Raw genomic sequence first — 19236 nt, 5'->3', positions numbered from 1 at the left:
TTGTTATAATTGTTTTAATAAATTAGTAGTGTAAGTATTTTATAACAGATTTTATGTGTACGAATAAGTCATAACTGGAATTTTAAAAATAAAATGTATGCCATCGCCTTCAAAAATTATGTAAATTTTGATAAAATCAGTTTGGAAAAGTTCTTTTTTTGAGAGAGAGAGAGAGAGTTTGGTCACCTTATGAATCATGTTTTTGTAATCAATTAAAACCTCCACGTACTATTTGTTTTAGTTAATTATTAATTAGTTATGCTTTCTCCTATTTTTGCATTACCCCTTTATTTAGATCTACAAAAATCAGTTCATTTTTCCAGATCCCTTTTAAACATTTGTAGCTTCAAATAGAATTATTAATTAGTGGACAAATGAGTAAACAAGAGATTTTTCATACTCTTACCTAATCTTTAGAACCTAATTATAATTTTCTTTTGGAACTGGCAATTATGTATGCTTATAAAATTACTATGATTAAACAGAAAAATTATGGTAAACCAGGTGACAGGAGAAACTGATAAACCAGATTTAATTAACTTGTTTTAAACCTATAAGTAGAATCAAAATATAATTGAAAATTTATTTGATACATAAGAGTAATAATACTTTAAATCAAATTGGGGAATAATAAAATAAGAAATAGGCACTTGTTGGCATATACTATTTATATTTCATGAGTTCTTCATAACTGAACACCATATAGTATCTATAAAATTTCAATGCAGTTACATTTGAATAGAGTATCACATGGAATGTTTTATTTGTACACATGAAACAAATAAATTTAAAAATAAATTATAAATCAATACTTGCATTTAGTTTTTTTAAAATCTATTCAATATTAACAATAACTAAAATTAGAAACACCTCAATTTTGAATGCAAGAATCAGCTATTCTAAGGAAGAGATCTACTGTTTTTCTTATTTGTTGTGAACTAGTGATTTGAGTAAATTTTGAAATTACCATCTCCGGCAGCTGTGTTCACAACCATAGCAAATATTTATCACGTTTAGTGTAAATTGATATTAAAAATTGCTGATTTATATGAAAATCTCACGAGCTTTTACTGTTGTATAATAAATGATTAAATCAATTAGTACTTTTTTCAATGGTATGATTTTAAAACATTTTATTTTTAAGATGATTAAAAAAATTTTAAGATGATGAAAAGTTATAAAACTAAAATGTTTTAATGGAAACAGTATAATACTTTGTAATAGTATATACACATAATTTGATTAATTGATATTGCTTGATTCAATTTTGTTATTTTAAATTTTCAGGCATTGATTTAGAAAGAATTAGTTATCATGCAGAATCTATATTTGGTGGAAAGTAAGTACAGATTTTGCAAACATACATATATATGTTAATCTGAAAGTATTTTATTTTTAATTTCATGTTTAAATGGTTTTTAAATATGAGTATTTTAAGGAATTATTAATTTTAATGTACTGCCTTATATTTGATTTTTCCAGTTATTCACTGTATAGTTGGCAAAATTACTTACCTCTTTCTTTATAGGGATGATTGTACAGAAATTGATTTAGATGGTCAAGGTGGGCGGACCTTTTTAAGAGTGCTGCTTCATTTAACTATGCATGATTATCCTCCATTAGTGTCTGGTGCCTTGTTACTTTTATTTAGACATTTTAGTCAGAGGCAAGAAGTGTTACAAGCTTTTAAACAAGTAACTATTTTTAATTAATGTTATTTGCAGTAGTTCATACTTTACTTGCCATTCAACAAACTGTTTAATCCTCCCTTATACTATTTACTGAACAAGTGTATTTTACATTTGCACCCGATTCATGCATTAATCAAAGCAGCTGCATTGCCTATGCTAAAATTTTTTTAAAAATTTTTAACTTGTCTTGTTATTGCAATTGTTTTATTTGAATGTCTAAAAGGAATTCTGTACCGTACGTACAATGAGGAAAGTTAAATAAAAGTAAGCAAAATTAATTAATATCAAAATTTAAAAGATTGTATTGTAAAAAATTACTAAAACAAGATATAAAATTTACCATTGTGAAGTAAAATTAGGTTCAAACTGAAAGTGTCAAATTTATTTATTAAAAAAAAAAAAAATTACTTGTAGCTTTTAGTGTGCCCATATGCTGGAAAAAAAAGTATTGCCCCCCCCCCCCCCCCCCAAAAGAAAAAAAAATACCTAAAACATATCAAATTAAAAAAAAAAAAAACTAATACAATAATTTCAGTAAAGAGTGACTCATACATTTAGAAAGTTGATAAAAATTTATTGAAATTCAAGTTGGCATATTATTCCTAAAAAAAAACTAGTGTTGATGAACAAAATTACAGGTTAGGAAATTAGGTTAGGTGGTGGCATATTTATTGGTAAATGAAAATTAAATGGCTGGGTAAACAATTTTCATTTAAGTCTATCGTCCTTCAATAACTTGGAGAAAAAAAGAAGCAGATATTAACAGTAATACGACCTTAATCGTGTTGAAGATTGCATCACGTGCCCGCATGGCACTATCAAGTTGAATTTAGCATCAGGAGTCCATGTTGAAGAATACATCACGTGCCCCCATGGCACTGCCAAGTGGTTTTTCTAATGAGTTGCTTTGATGACTTCCATTTCTATTAATCTTTTTCTTCCATCTTTCTCATCGATGATTAGAGCTGCCGCTCTCTAATTCTCTTTCAGAAAAGAGAAAAACTAGCGTGTCATCTCAGTCGCAGGCATCCTCAGAAGACCCACGCTCTCGAATAAATACCCCACTGAAAAAACCATTGTTGCCAAAGTAAAAATCTTAACTTTTAAAGATTAGTAAGTGGATTTTGTTAAAGCCATTGAAATAAATAATTTAAACATATGTATTTAAGACCCATTAGTTATGATTTCAAGTATTTGGGAAGAAACTTGATTTTCAGGAATTTATTTCCATATCAATTATTGTTTTACTATCACTTGCTGAAATTTTTCTCAACGAATATACAAGTTGGCGACTATGATATTGGTATTTGATAACAACAAATCGTTCTGGTATAATTTTTAGTGGATTATTTAAATTGTCTGTTATTTTAATTAGGTTCAACTTCTAGTATCAACAAGTGACGTTGAAAATTATAAACAAATTAAGAGCGACTTGGATGAATTGAGATTGTTAGTTGAAAAATCTGAATTATGGGTCTTCAAATCAAAGATGGAGGAGGTGGCCAAGAAGAAAAAGCCCAATGATGATGATGGAGATGGGGATTCAGATAGAAAAAAAGTTTCGAAATCAAAAAAGAAGAGTAACTTGGTAATTAAATTATATTACTTATATTAAAAAAAAATTTTATTGTTATTTGTGTTGCAAACATTTGTTATAAATTGGCCTTCTGTAAAAAAAAAAATAGTTTCTGTCAATATGTTGTCGATAATTAATTTTACAAGTCTATTTGGTTAGTCAATTAAAAAATTTGGCTTCTTTAAAGCTTTATTAGTTGATGCATGACTTCTCTTTTTTTATTTCATCTTTTTTCTTGTTCACTAAAAGCTTATATATTATAAATGTACTATAAGCATAGTATGAGTGACAAATGATTAAATATATTGAAGCATAATAAATAATATTCAGCCCTCATTTATTGTCATTAAGAATAAAATACCAGCCTATATTTTAAACTGGCATATTTTTTAGATTAGCAAATTAAATATCTTTCATGTGTTGAAAAGAATTTCTTTTTAGGATTTAGGACCTGCTGCAAATGAAGGATCTGCAATTGATTTGGATATTGGACCACCTGTTGATGCAGTTCAAAATAAAAATTATAAAACTATTCAGCAGGTACAACATTTTGAACAAGATTATGAGTTTGATATTTATCATTCTTGTTTTCATTGTCCAACATTATAATGTAACCTTCTTATGCTATTAATTTACTTCACAAGAACTTATTTATAGTATGTATGTTTAGAATTCATGTCGAAAATTTTGTTAAAAAGAAGTATACATATTAGAAGTTGGAAATTAGTATTTATGCAAATGAAAAAAAAAAACACTATCAAAATCTAATAAATCACAATTGAGGATAATTGAACTTATTGATTGCCCAAGGAATTACAGAGAAGATGTAAGGCAGTTATTAGAGCCGCGTTAACTTTCATCTGGCAATAAAACTAGCCTCTGTGTTTTTCACTCCACGTTACTCACTGGTGATCCAATTTTGATAACATTTTTGTTCTTTCTTGCTTAAATTAATTTGTGACCTCTAACATTCATCCTTTTCCCTCCTTTTTGACAAGAGTTTTAAAAATATGTATTTAGGGCCATTATTACAGTACACCCAGGATAATAAAATATTATGTATATATAAATTAAATAAATGCTTCTAATTTATAAATATATTTTTTATTTTATATTTCTTTCCAATCTCAGCTTCAATAACAATTCTCGCTTGATTTAGAACTGGCACTTACTCATAGCTTAAATTTTACTTGCATGAACTGAGTCAATTTAAAACTATTTGATAAAAATCATTATTTTTATTACTTTGTTTTATAATTTTTTGCATGCTGCCTGCTTTTGACAATTTTAATAACTCTTAAAAATAAATATTTAGCTGTATAAAATTATTTAAGTTTTAGATAAATGAAATACAGATACATAGATTTTTTTTAAAAAAAAAAATTTTATTCTGTGTGTACTTCATTTATTTAAAAATTGAGGATTTCTGATCTAAATAATATGTTTTTAATATTATTCCTCTAATATTTTATTTTTTTATTAAGTTTATAGAAATGAAGATGTTATAACTATAGGTTACTTAACACTCATCAAATAGACTTATGCCAGTTTGGGAAACTTGGGATGTTACCCTAACTTGAAAATGTGATATAAAACTTCATAAGCTTCAAAAAATATAGATGATAACAAAAGTCTACTTGTTTGGAGCTCTCAGAAATTTGGTTAACTATAATAGTTAACGTAACTTGTTAACTATAATCTTTGAGGGTGTTGGGATAACCTGAAACACAGTTGAAACATCGAATTTTATCATTTCTCTATTTTTTAAAATGAAATTTTAAAGTATTTCCCATAAGTTGCATTAATTTGGTTGGACATAAATAATGGAATTATTAAGATTAGCTCATTTTTAAGTCATAATTAATAAGTTAAATGGTTAACTTTAAAGGAACATTGATTTAGATTTAGTTATCTTGAGTTAAGAATATTTTCTTTTAAATGCCTTCAAAATATATTCATTTTATATAAATTTTTTAGTGAACAGGTTTCTGATTTGTGTAAGGGATTGTTATGTTATATAAGAAAGTAACTAAAATTTATATGAAAACATTATGTATTACCTGAAAACACAAGCTATGAATCAAATTTAGAAATATAATACTCATTATGATTCATTATTTTCATAATTAATTGTCTGCAAAATATTTGTCACATTTTTTTTCTCCCCTTTTTAGTTTAAAAAGAAATAAGTTTAGTATACAAACATAATATTTTGTTAGAAAGCCAAAAACTGGGCATATGAATAAACTAAATTGGGAAATAGTACCTATTATAACTTCATTTAAGTATTTTTTAAATCATTTTCTACGTATTTGTTAAAAATATGTGATTTTTCATTTTTTATATTGTTTGAAAACATCATAACCTTTCTAAAGATTGTTTATGAGAACCTTCAGTGTAATTTTATATAAAGTGGATTTGCAAAGTAACGTTTAACTCCTATTTTTAGATTCTACTTCGCCTTACACGTTTATGTGTTCAAGAAAATCCTACTGGCAAAAAACCTCGCAAACATGAGCAAAGACTGTTAAGAAACATGGGTGCCCACACAGTAATTTTGGAACTTTTACAAATCCCGTATGATAAGGTATATCTTATATATTTGTTGAAATATTTTTATAATATGCAAATTATAAATATTTGATACCTATTCTTTTTTGAGGTTGCAAATACATTTCATATGCTTTCCTTTTTGTTATACTAGCATGTTGTAATAGTTGCATAGTATGCTTGTTTTGCCTTAAATTCAAATTCTATTAAAAAAAAGTAACTCTCTTAAAGTGTATGTGAATTTTATTTCTGAAAATTGTTTAATAACAATTAAATGGTTTCTTCATTTATTCTATATCCATGTATAGAATTTTCTGATTGATATCTTACTTGAACAGGGTGCGTAGCATTTTTAAAAAGTGCTTAAAGGTGCTTATTTTTGATTTTTGTTTTTTAAAAGCCCTTAAAGGTGCTTTTTCATTGGGTGTTTTTAAAAAGTGCTTAATTTTCCCTTTTCCAAAATGAGATTTTTCTTTTACTATGTTGATTTTTGCTTCGAATTATGAAAAAAGACACAGTTCACATTGTTCTATTCAATGTTTTCAAAATTATTTCAACCCCAATCTATTTTGGCGTATTGTCAGTCTGTAGCGTTTGAAAACGAATTCAAAATTTCATGCTTTTTGACAATTGTCAAAAACAATGCCAAAATTTTTTTCTTCCTTCTACATGACGGTTAAAACAAGATAAAACTGTTAATAGTCAAAAGGTTTCTAACCTTGCCTAGTTATGATATTATTTTGAAGTGCTTAAAAATATTTTTTGAGTGCTTGAAAAGTGCTTATTTTTTGTTAAATAATTTTGCTATGCACCCTGTTGAAATAGAGAGACATATACTTGACGCGAATAAAGCTTTCTATGGATTTAGGCATTTATTTAGATCTGACCTTTTATCTGGAAAGACGAAATGACTGATGTATATGACTCTCATCCGCCCTGTTCTGACTTTTGCTTCAGAGACTTGGAGAATGACCACAAAGGTGAAAAAGATTTAGGACACCTTTAATCTTAAGATCCTGAGAAGTGTCTTCGGTTGAATTCAGGAAAACAGTATCTGGCATAGAAGACGAAACACTAAATTATATTAAATATTTAAAGAGTATAGTTCACTACATAAAAACAAGTCGTTTGAACAGGATTGGGCAGTTTATCCGTAGGAATGACAGTATTACTCTGAAAGAAATTTTCTCAGCTAAGCCAATTAATACAAGAAGATTGAAACTTAGATGGTTAGATGCTGTGGAGGAGGATTATTTTATCCTCAAGGCTAAAAATTGGAAGAGTTTGGCTACCAGTAAGAGTGTTTGGTAATGTCTAGTTTAGACGGCCTCGGCGGTCTTGCCATGATTTTCGATGATAATCATTATTGGACTTCAGGGTCAGGGTGGCATTGAATTTTAAAAAACACAACTTAATATCACAAATATTTTTATAGGCCGCAGATTATTTAGGTCATAGATAATGATAAAATGTATCTGTGATCTAATGTTTTATATTTGGAATTTTAATGCATCTCTGCATTATTTGGGCTCACTAAATTATGTAAATTTAGAAATTTCATTGATTTCAGAAATTTTCATGTTAGGAAAAAAATCCTTTCCATGTTGGTTATTAATTAAGTTTTATATTTATTATATTTAACTGTTTTTAAATTCTAACAATTCTAGTTAGCAAGATTCTATCTATAGAATAAAATTAAAGTTTTTTTTCTTTGAGTGTAGGAGAAGAAAGCAGTATGTTAAAGACACTCAAGTTGTGTCATTTTTCAATACAATTTAAAACCAATCACATATTACCATACTTTCCAGCTTTTTTTTCCCTCTCATTTTCATGTCAAAATGCTTGTGAGCGAAAAATAACCCATATATATTTATGAATATGGGATGCAAGTAATTCTGATTATTTTATGTTTTACCTTATTACCTAGTGAAGCATTATAGATTTATGTCTTTATATATTTAGAAAGAAGACATCCGTATGAATGAGCTGATGAGGCTTGCTCATGAGTTTTTGCATAATTTTTGCCTTGATAACCATGCTAATCAAACATTATTACATAAACATATTGATTTGTTTCTAAACCCAGGGGTAAGTTTCATTAATTTATCTGTATCTATCATTTGAATTTAATGTTTACGTTATAGCTCTAAAATTATATTTATGTATAGTCACTAAAATTTATTTATCAATGAATATAATAAAACAAGCAATCGATGCTACTTAATGCTCTTATTAGTATTATATAAGACTTAGCTGAAAATTCAGATTTTAGAATTTCAAAGCAACCCTTTTTTATTGTTTAATAGTGTTGTGAACAGTTTTGAGGGGCTATTGGTGCGGTTGATGCACATGTTTTTTTTTTCCTTTTGTGCATAAGTTCTTTGGAGAAGTGGTTAATTTTAATTGAATAATAAGATGATCAAATTGTCTTCATTGCTAAACCAAATTAAAATTGAGAAAAAAAATATGAAATTCAAAAAGAAAAAAAAAAGTTTAATTATTTTTATTATTTATTTTTTTGAAAAATTGAAAAATTTTTTTTACGAATATTTGTTGAATATTTTAAATAGCTTTTAATTAGTGGTTTGTGTATAAAAAATAGCTTATCTTCTGTGTTTAGTTTTCTGCAACACTTTAAGATTTATTTTAAATTTTAGTTCAAAGTTTCTCAAACTGAAGGAATGAATATCTCCACTGGAATCCCGTTTAATTATGGCTCAAATTTTGTAAAATAAGCTTTTTTTTTAATATAACTATCTCTATATATTATTACATGCCATCCACAAAGCATGCAAAATCCTTAGTTTTTAAGAAATTAAATATGCATTTTAAATGTATAACTTTATGTTTTTTTTCCATCTTTTTTAGATGAGCATGATTTTCATTTTTACTCAGCTTAAAATTACATTTATCATATACTACAAGCTTTTTAAAAAACCTGTGTTTTTTGATCTGCAAATACATTTTATGAAAATACTGTATTTACTCCTGCTGATATTTATTATTTTTAAATACTGTAATATGAATTTTTTTCCTTTTTATTTTATCATGCTACCTGTAAAGCATGCAAATATGACTTTTATAAAATGAAATAAAATTGCTTATTTTTAAGGTATAGTGGTACCTCTCTTCCATATTTTTTTTCAATTCCTATAGGTTTGCCTGTGTTATCCGTTTTAAATAGAGGTCTCAATTTCAATAGTCTAGGGGTGGCCCGCCGACTGTTGATGTGCAGCCCGCTAGAACTTCTGAATATATTGAAAAAACGAAGTTTTGAAAAATAAAAAAAACTTAGAAAATTTTGAATTACTCATTTGAGTCATAATTTTCTGTTGTTCTCAATTTGCACAGATTCTATCATAAATCTACGTTATATTACAGTGGCTCTTTCAATGATTATTGCAACAAAATCCTGCATAGTTTTAAAAAACTCAATATTTTTAATACAATATTACACGAATTTTGAATTTAAGAATTCGCTTTTTGATTTGCTTTATTGTTGCCTACTTCATCATAAATTCAAGTGATGTTTGGATCGTTTTTTTTTTAGCATTTTAAGCATTAAGAAAAGTGGAAGAAAACTCAAATTTTTTTAACTGCTCACTGTTTGCAATTTTGTTTTAAAATTTTTGTAGCCTAGGAGTTTTTTTTAGAAGGAAAAAGTTTCCTATTTAAAATTCATAAAACCTCTAAAATTTCCCACACATGACTTTGTGCACCTCTTCATTAGTCAACCTGCTGTGCAAGTGGCCCTACATTGAAAAAGGTTGTGCACCTCTGCAATAGTTATTTCCAAAAAAAAAATTGCTCTCTAAGTAGTGCATATTTGATTGAGTTAACATAGATAATTAACTTACTGAAAAAATTTAATTAAAATAAAAATTCTAGGATAGAAATTTTCAAAAACAGAAACATTTGACATTGCTGTACAAAGAGTCAAAACTATTCTAAACGGCTAAAAAATGGTAAACCATTAATGTGATAAGCTGATTCCTTAGTAAACTTGGGTGGATTTGTAAATTTGAACAATGTAGCAGTTGCTGAATAGTAATTGGGATTATTTGCCTTGTGCCAAGTTTAAATTCTAATGTCAGATGATATAACTAGCATTAAAATCGACAATGATTTTGTATTTAATGTAAGAAAACTTGAATGTTTTTAGAAGTTTTTTTATGAGGATTTAAATTACTCTATGAAGGAAAATGATGCATACTTTGAAGAAAAAATAGAACTTTTAAGAAACACTGAGCTACAAAGAAGAACTATTTAAAATTTTATTAACACTGAAGCTGTTAAAGGCTTTGAAATGAAGTCCTAAATTATCACCTTAAAAAGAACTAGCTTCGAAAAAACTCTGTTGACTGATTGCTTTTATTAAATTCATTTTTTCAGAAATTTGACCAGATTTATTTTTTTGTTAAATATAATAATTGTTATTGTATTAAAATTTAATTTTTAACTAGTATTTACAATTTTTAAATGCCATGTCAAAAAAAATCAACCGTTCCAATAATGGACTAAACATATAATTAATCCAGTCATTGTTGGCTATTGAGAGATACCACTGTATGATTTACATTTTTATAACTTTGCTAAATAAGCATGATTTAAATTTTTTCTCAACTATAATTACATTCATCATCTACCAACAGTTCTTTAAAATATACTTAATTAAGAAAAATGCAAATTCTGATTCTGTGCTTCTGATTCTGTGCTACTTACTCTTGCTAATATTTTCTATCTGTGTACTTATTTCTTCTGTGTGTACATCTCTATTCTTTTTATGTTAATCTTTCTATACTTCTGTCTTATTTGTTTTTCTGTCTTTCTCTTTCACCATTTATTTTATTTCTGTTTGTATTCTGACTTTTTCTTCTGTTTCTAGTCCCACCTACGGGTAAGAGGTATTTTTTTTTTACATTCTTTCTCAGCACATGTAGTTTCAGAACCAATACACATAGTTTTAGACTCTTTTTTTTTTTCACCAACACATACATACAAGGGAACATTTTCCTAGTGTTCAGAGAAATTTCTTTTGACAAATCTGTTGCTGAAAAATCTGGGTAAATGTGTCATGTAAGGAAACAAAACTTGTCTCTATCAGCTTTGAAGAAATTTGTCTAATAACAGGATGCGTAGCATTTTTAAAAAGTGTCTGAAGGTGCTTATTTTCGATTTTCTTTTTTTAAAAGCCCTTAAAAGTGCTTTTTTCATTGGGTATTTTTAAAAAGTGCTTAATTTTTCCTTTTTCAAAGTGAGATTTTACCTTTACTATGTTGATTTTTGCTTCGAAATGTTCAAAAATACGCAGTTTCACAATTAATTCAACCCCAATCTATTTTGGCGTATTGTCAGTCCGTAGCATATGAAAACAACATTCGTTTTACATAATTCAAAATTTCATGATATTTGACCATTGTTAAGAACAATACCAAAAGTTTTTTTTGTCACGATGGTTAAAACAAGACGTTAATTGTCAAAAACTTTCCAACCCTGCCTAATTATGATATTTTTTTAAAGTGCTTAATATTTTTTGAGTGCTTGAAAAGTGCTTAAAAGGTGCTTATTTTTTGTTGAATAATTTGGCTATGCACCCTGAAGAAGAAATTTTCTCTGAACTTTTAAGAGCACTACCTTCTTAGCTTTTATATAATTTTAATTTAGATATCAATTTTCAGTTAGTTGGTAGCTCACCTAGTATAAAGCTTGATACTTTAAACTGTTATTTTAAAAGTTTTATTCTTACTTTCTGATTAGTTTTGTGATGAAAGTGAAAATAGTTTCTTTTTTTCAAAGTTGTCTTTATTAGAAAGCAAAGATTTTCTTCAGCATAGTTTTAAGTTTTTTTAATTCAAAAATATTATGCATGAAAATTTTTTTTTTACATATCAATTTGTTAAAGCATGTTCGTTTTCATCTAGATTGAAATCTTAAACTGTCTCACTTATACCCTTACTTTATTTTCATACATCATTTCTTTAAAAAAATTTCTTCTCTTTTTCTAGAGCAAAAGTAAGCATTTCAGTTTTCAAAAATTACCTGCATATATTTTATTTTGATAGCTGATTTTTGTTCTCATTCATAGCAGGTACACGTTTTCAAACTTGGCTTTTTTTTCTCAAAAAGTAAATAAATAATGTAATTCTTTATGAACAAATACTATTTTCAAGGCAAGTTGTTACTTGGTGCAACTAAATACTGTTAGAAATTTAGGTGCTTCTCTACCTGTTTGGTTTTGTATCTCTGCTGTTTGCATTGTTCCCATATATTCACTAATCATGTTTTGGAAAAATTTCAATTCATTCAACAGTTTTTTTTTCTTCCTTTATGTTTCTTTGTAAAAAATCCATTGAAATTTTGTCTTTTAACTAAAGTTGATGTGATAGTTCTCTAATGTTAAACTAAATCATACGCAGATTACAAACTCCCTTGTGAAATTAATGATAACTTCAAAAGTGTTTTCTTGAATAAATTACATTAAATTTATGTAATTAAATATGATATAATATGTATTATAGGTTACAAATTGTTCTATAGCAATAGTTCGTAAGTAACCTTACCTTTATCATAAGGTTTAAACTTACATTTATTCATTTATGTTTAATAATTTCGTGTTGCGATAAGTTTTCTAAGCATGGCCATTTTTTTTTTTCAAATTTAATGCCCCTTTTTTTTTTTTTAAAGTATTAAGTAATTTAGTTTAAACTAGATATCTTCATTCAAATTAACAATTTATAAATTACAAAATCTTGAAATGCTTACTTGAGAGATTTCTTCCACTGTACCTTTTTCAGCTATTGCCTGCAGCTATCATACTAAGGCAAGGATTCTAAAAATGTTTAAGTTGCAATCCAAAATTATTTAAGTTAACTTCACAGCACAAAATTCTTCTGATTTTTAAAGTTTGAAATCAGAACCAGTTAGAAAAACAAGTAGACTAATTGGAAGATTTATATTTATTTTCACTACGTAAGTAGCATTGCCAGTAAGAAATTAAGAAATATCGTGTGAAAATGATTACTCAAAACATAGTTCAAATCAAGATTTAGCACCAATAATGTCATCAACTGGTCTTATATCATAGTTTGAAGTGATCCTTGATCTATCATCTGGTACCAATAAAATGCTATTATCATATTGAGAATTCAGCAACCCATGAAACCTTCATTGCTTGATTGCCCTATATTTGACTTAAAACTCAAAGGTTTGATCGTCTATATCAGGGGTTTCCAACTTACGTGAAGCTGAGGGCCACAATTAAAAACACCAGTCAAAGGGTGGGCCGCAACTTTATCAAAATTTTATATAGGACTCTTTTAGGTTTGAAGGAACATTAAATATTACTGTCAGATTTTTATCAAGTTGTACAAAACAAAAGTATTAAATTACAAATTGAAATAAGTCGATTTTTAAAAATATTTAATTGCATATGAAAAAATTCTGGCTACAATAACTTTAATGTGCACCTATGTATTAAACAATTAATGTGCAACAGATATCAAATTGTTAAGATATAAAACTTATAGGTGTTTTAAACCCATATAGATTTTCTACGAAAATTATCCGCAAAACAATGACAACTTATATATTTTGGTTCGAGGGCCACGAACAAAGACTTCACTGGCCTCATTTGGCCCGGGGGCCGCCAGCTGGTAACCACTGATCTATATTTTATTTATCTTAACATTCAATTTATTGAATCATTCAAGTTTCCTTCTTTCCTCCCTTTTATTTTAACTTAAATGCAACTAACTCTGCTCTGATTTCTTTAATTAATCAAAGAATTTTATAATCCTTGCTTTTAGTTTTAGCTATTTTGCATTTTCTATTAATTCATATTATTATTTAATTAATTTTTTCTATAACTCTCTTTTCTAAGTATTGTTGTTACTGAAAACATGTAAACTTTTTCTAGTACTTGTACAATATTTATTGGTACATCTGTTAGCCTTTATTAACGCAATATGTGTTATTAAACTATTTTTCATTGCATTAATTTGTTCCAGTTATTAGAAGCACAAACAATGAGAAGTATATTTATGGATAATGTTGCTTTGTGCAATGAGCTTAATGAAAGAGTTGTGCAACATTTTGTTCATCTGATTGAAACTCATGGGCGGCATGTGCAGTATCTGAAATTTCTTCAGACCATAGTGAAAGCTGAGAATCAATACATCAGAAAAGGACAAGATATAGTGATGCAAGAGGTTTGTATTGTGTTTCTTTTGAATTTTTAATTTGTTCTCTTTCACATGTCTGCCAACTTAACTGGATTTTGCTAGTTTATTCTAGTGTACTGTTTTAATAAATATTATCTTTGTTTTTGTTCATTTTAGAATATTTCCTAAAATTGAATATGTTTGGTAAAAAATTCCTAGTGAAATAGATTTTTTACACAATTTATTGCTTTGCTGGAATATTTAAATAAGTAGAATTCCAAGCGTAACAGAGGGGAAATCACACAGGTATTTTATCCTAAAAAATGTATTAAATATATGTGAAAGCAGAAAATTGTGCAATAATATGCTACTTTAAGGTGCAATGTTTAATTTAATTGCATAAAGTAATAAAAGAGCCTTATAATTTAGTTGCCAGGTAATTAAAAGCGTATGTAACAAAAGGGACAAAGAAAATTCCACATTTTTTACATTCGCTGTTATTTCCTCTATATTCTGTTGATTTGGAACATCCTAAACATTATTGTAATTTTTTTTTTAATTATCACATTTCAAGGTAAAATAAATTATTATAAGACTTTTTAAATTGCTTACGCATTCTTATTAACTTCAAAAAGTACAATGTAACAGAGGGGACATATAGCAAATTTGACAAATAGTTACAGGGAAATATCATGCCATTTAACCCACTGACGGTTCTGCACGTAAAAAGTCGCATTTTAACCTGCAGTCTTCTCTGCATAGCAAAACCGGTTTTTCCATGTTAATAGACAGTTGAATAGTGTATAGGGGAGAAACATTCTCCCAAATTTACCCATTTGCTTAACCGCCAGTGGGTTAATTAAACATTGCACCTTAAAATAGCACATTATTGCACAATTTTTTGTTTTCACGTGTATTTAATACTTTTTTATGATAAAATACCTGTGTGATTTCCCTTCTGTTACGCTTGGAATTCTACTACTGGTTTCAGTTGGCATAGAATTCAACATAAGTATTACTAATACATAATGAACCAAGTTTTATTTATTTATAGTAATCATCTTAAAACTTTTTCATATTTTTTAAATAAAATTTTTAGTTTATATTTAATCAGAACTCCTTTTTTTAAATAAATTTTAAAATTTTTTTAACTATCAGTAAGAAAATACTAGTCTATTACTACTCAAAATAATGAATTAACATAATAAAATAACGTTTTTGATTTAAGTTCATTTGATGTCAATCATAAATGGAAGATATTGCAGACCATTTATGGTTATTAGTGTAGTAAGTTTTGTATTTTAATGATGATGAAAATCCTTAAAATTCTCTATATGTAAAATAATTAATTTTGTTATGCAACAGTTGACATGAAATCAATATTTCGAAAAGTCTACTGAATTTTTTCCTATCTATGTTGGCAGCTATGCTTTCATCTATTTAATAAATAATATTTAAAAAAAAAGAGAAGAAAAAACCATTACAAGTAATAGTTCTTAGTTTTTATGAACAATAAAATAAAATTATTATGATTAGGACTCATATTTAATAATCATTTTTGACAGCAGAAGTATGATTGTTAAGTTTTGTCATAGGCTAAATCTTAATTCAAGGTACAAAATTAAATTTTAAAAAAAAAGAAAAAGAAAGGGAAAAAAACATCTTATGTTAATTGTTTTCATTTAAAATTAATAATACTTCATCATTTTCTTACAAATTCAATGAGAGTTGAAAATAATTAACATTGATTGTTTTTCTATCATTGTTTATAACATTGATATTGCTTTACAAAATTTTGTTTCATTAAATTTTCGTAGTGAAATACTTTACGCATTAGATGCTTCTCCATTTGTACTTTTTGTAGCTTTAATAAGCTATTCAAGATTTTGAAATTATTTTACAACTCTAGTACATGTTGATGTTTTAAGAAGAAGAAAAATTCTGAATCACTATATTCGTTCACTTTTTCCTGCACTTCTATCTCTTCTATGATGATATCCTCACTGGAAAGTGTAACGAATAATGCTAAAACCTATTTTGCAATAATTATGTACCAAACATCTTTAATAATTTTTAAAAAATGATACTTTCTGAATATCTAACATTATTTCATACTTCTAAAATGATTTTCCTTATTAAATCCAAAAAAAACTAAGAAGAAATCACTAGGTAAAAGTAAAAACTCTATTATGTTTGTAACATAGTACCAAATACAGAGATGATTGTGTTACGACAAAAATCCGGATTTCCGAATTTTTCGCTAACCTTAATCCGCAAATCCAAAGTCCAGAACTTTCAAAAGATCATCAATCTCAGTTATGTATAAAAATTCTTGTATATTTTATTTAAAAATATTAGAACTACATTTTGTACTTGGCATCTCATTCATTTGTAAATATTTTTTCTGGTAGAATAATAAATGTGATTAGAGATAAAAGTAAACTTATGTATAATTATTCATTTAAATTATGCTGCATATAATTTATTTAGAATTTCATGTTTTGAAAATAATCAATGATTTAAATTCATAAAGACATAAATTTTTTGAAATTCGTCATTAAGGATTTTACTCTAGATATTTTCAGGATATTTGAGTTGGGCTCACAATCACCCCTCCAAACAAAAGACTCCATTTTTCTCATTTAATGGGGTGTCATATTAAATGAGGGATCACTATTAGTGTGTCCTCCTAATGTAATTTCAGAACATAAATTTTTATATATTATTTATTTAATGTATATTTTAATTTTTCTTTTAGATGGTGAATGCAGGAGAAGATGTATTAGTGTTTTATAATGATAAAACATCTTTTAACCATCTTGTATCCATGATGAGGTCAGAGCGACAGAGAATGGATGAAGCCGGTCCATTACAGTATCACATCAATCTAGTTAAACTTTTGGCTTGTTGCACAGAAGGCAAGAATGTATTCACAGAAATCAAGTGTCATTCTTTACTTTCACTTGATGATATTGTTCAAGTAGTTACTCATCCAGATTGTTTACCTGAGGTATTTACATGTTCTTTCTATTTGAATTTAAATTGGTGTGTTTCTTTCTATTATCATAGAACCGAATAACCATAATCACATAAGTACAGTTAAAAAGTAACAATATTAAATTTACGATGAAAGTTAAATAGTGGTTACCAAGTATTTGAAAAATATGTTGCAGATTATTAATACTAAAATTTTTTATTTTCAATGATGTAGAAAGTCTCCCATAAATCCTAGTCAATCCATCAAATACGTCCTCATCATTAAAAATAGAAATTCTATTATTATTGATCTTACTGCCTGTACCCTATTTTTCCAACATTTGGAAATTATTAATTTTTTAACTTTTATTGCCAATTTAATGTTGTTTTTCTTAAACTGTACTTTTGTGACAGTGGAACATATTTAGGTTTCTAATAAAACTTTACTATTTGTGATTTTTACTATGAGTTATTTTTGTTTATAATTTCAGTACATTGTGTTTATGTTATTTTCATTTAATTTTTAAATAATTGGAAAAATTGTTTAATTTTTTTGCTATATAATTATTAATTTCATATATTTCTCATAGTATTTTCATAACTCTAGTTATTATTTCATATTTTCATTTATTAAACCATTTTTTTTACAATATTTTAATTCTTACGGTAAAAGAAGCATATATTAATTTTCTTAGTCATTGTATATTAATTTCCTTGTCATTTAATTTTTACATAATTGGGAAAATTGTTTAATTTTTATGCTGTATAATTATTAATTTTATAAATTTCTCATAGTATTTTCATAACTCAAGTTATTATTTCGCATTTTCATTTATTTAACAAATTTTTTTTTACGATATTTTAATTCTTACAGATTAAAGAAGCGTACATTAATTTCCTTAGTCATTGTTTTATTGATACAGAAGTTGAAATGAAAGAAATATACACCAGCAATCATATCTGGACTCTATTTGAGAACTTCCTTGTGGATATGGCAATGGTAATGTGAAAATAAAATTTCATTATTCCTCTTTTGATGAGCTCTTATATTTACGTCCTGGTCTATACAATGCTAAATTCATTATTAAAATGTACTATGCTTAAATAAGCGATAAAGTATTTTTTTTTTATTCATTATTCATGAAACAAAAACTTATCTCAGTTGTTTAATATCTTCTAATGTCTAATATTTGTTATTAAAACCTATTTCATTTTTATCACTACATCCTCAAATTGTCTTTTATAAAATAATGTTTAATGAGTTACTTTATCATTTGCTATAATCTTTATTTAATTTCATAAAAATGCAAGCTGACACAGTTATTAAGGTGTGGAGCTGTTCTTAAGTAGAACCAGAGTTCTATTATCTTAACTCTGTGGCAGTTTAAAGCTTACCTTGCTTCAAATCAATGGATACTAGCGTGTTTAGAAAATAAATGCAACTAGTTTGCAATGCTGTTTGTCTAAAAAATGTGGAGCTTCAACCTACATAACCACATTTGACTAATAAGTGGCTGTTGAGAGAATTCTTAACATTTTAAAGTTTTAAATAGATCTGATGAGCAATTGTTTCTACAAATTGTTGGGGTGAATTATTAAGATTTTCTCTAAGTTTCAATTTGAATTCAAGTATTGTCAACTAGCTTGCTCTAGTATTGGACCAGGGCTCCCACAGGTCAGGAAGAACAGGGAAAATCTGGAATTGTCAGGGAATTTTATTTTGACTCTTAAAAAGCAGGGAATAGTCAGGGAAAACTATATTTTTTACGAAAACCTGTAAAATTCCTCTATCATACCTGGAAAATAACCAATCTTAGAATTATCAGTAACAGTTATCAGTTATTGAGATTGGAGTTAAATCTAGCATCTATTATAATTGAGGCGCTCAGAAGCCAATGCAGTTAAGTCCACTTTTTGATATTTTCTGATTTTTGGAAATTTTGATGAAATAAATAATAATCTTCTTAGTTATTAAAGGATTTACTCGTTGGTTACTTTTTTCTAGGTTAGACAGCCCTTTTTTTAATAGCTTCTGAATATATTGTATAATAATTTCAGAAGCCATTGTGAATAAGTCCACCTTTTATCAATATTTTTTTACATAAGCTTTGAAATTAAAATTAAATTCTTCTTTCGATATTTGTTGGTAACACTGAAAAACAAGAAATTCATAGTAACTTCAGGGTTGCCAGACGTAGTATTTTTAATACTACGGTAGTATTTTTTCACCAAAAAAAGGGGTATGGTATTTTTCGTAGTATTTTTTTAAAATGTGGTATTTTTT

The 19236-nt window shown here is 27.0% G+C and overlaps 1 protein-coding gene across 1 annotated transcript in view; it reads left to right on the top strand.

Annotated features, from left to right (window-relative positions):
• LOC107439907 (Inositol 1,4,5,-trisphosphate receptor) overlaps positions 1-19236 on the top strand; it is a 100677-nt gene that overhangs the window by 26622 nt on the left and 54819 nt on the right. Inside the window, 9 exon segments of the mRNA XM_043040886.2 lie at positions 1288-1339; positions 1529-1694; positions 3067-3279; positions 3709-3807; positions 5717-5854; positions 7780-7905; positions 13824-14024; positions 16735-16986; positions 17827-17952. Of these exon segments, the coding sequence (XP_042896820.1) occupies positions 1288-1339; positions 1529-1694; positions 3067-3279; positions 3709-3807; positions 5717-5854; positions 7780-7905; positions 13824-14024; positions 16735-16986; positions 17827-17952 (1373 nt within the window).

The sequence above is a fragment of the Parasteatoda tepidariorum genome, chromosome 4 (genome assembly GCF_043381705.1).
Source record: "Parasteatoda tepidariorum isolate YZ-2023 chromosome 4, CAS_Ptep_4.0, whole genome shotgun sequence".
Classification (NCBI taxonomy): Eukaryota; Metazoa; Arthropoda; class Arachnida; order Araneae; family Theridiidae; genus Parasteatoda; species Parasteatoda tepidariorum.
Note: the sequence above shows the minus strand (reverse complement) of the source record. Positions and strands in the feature narration are given on the sequence as shown.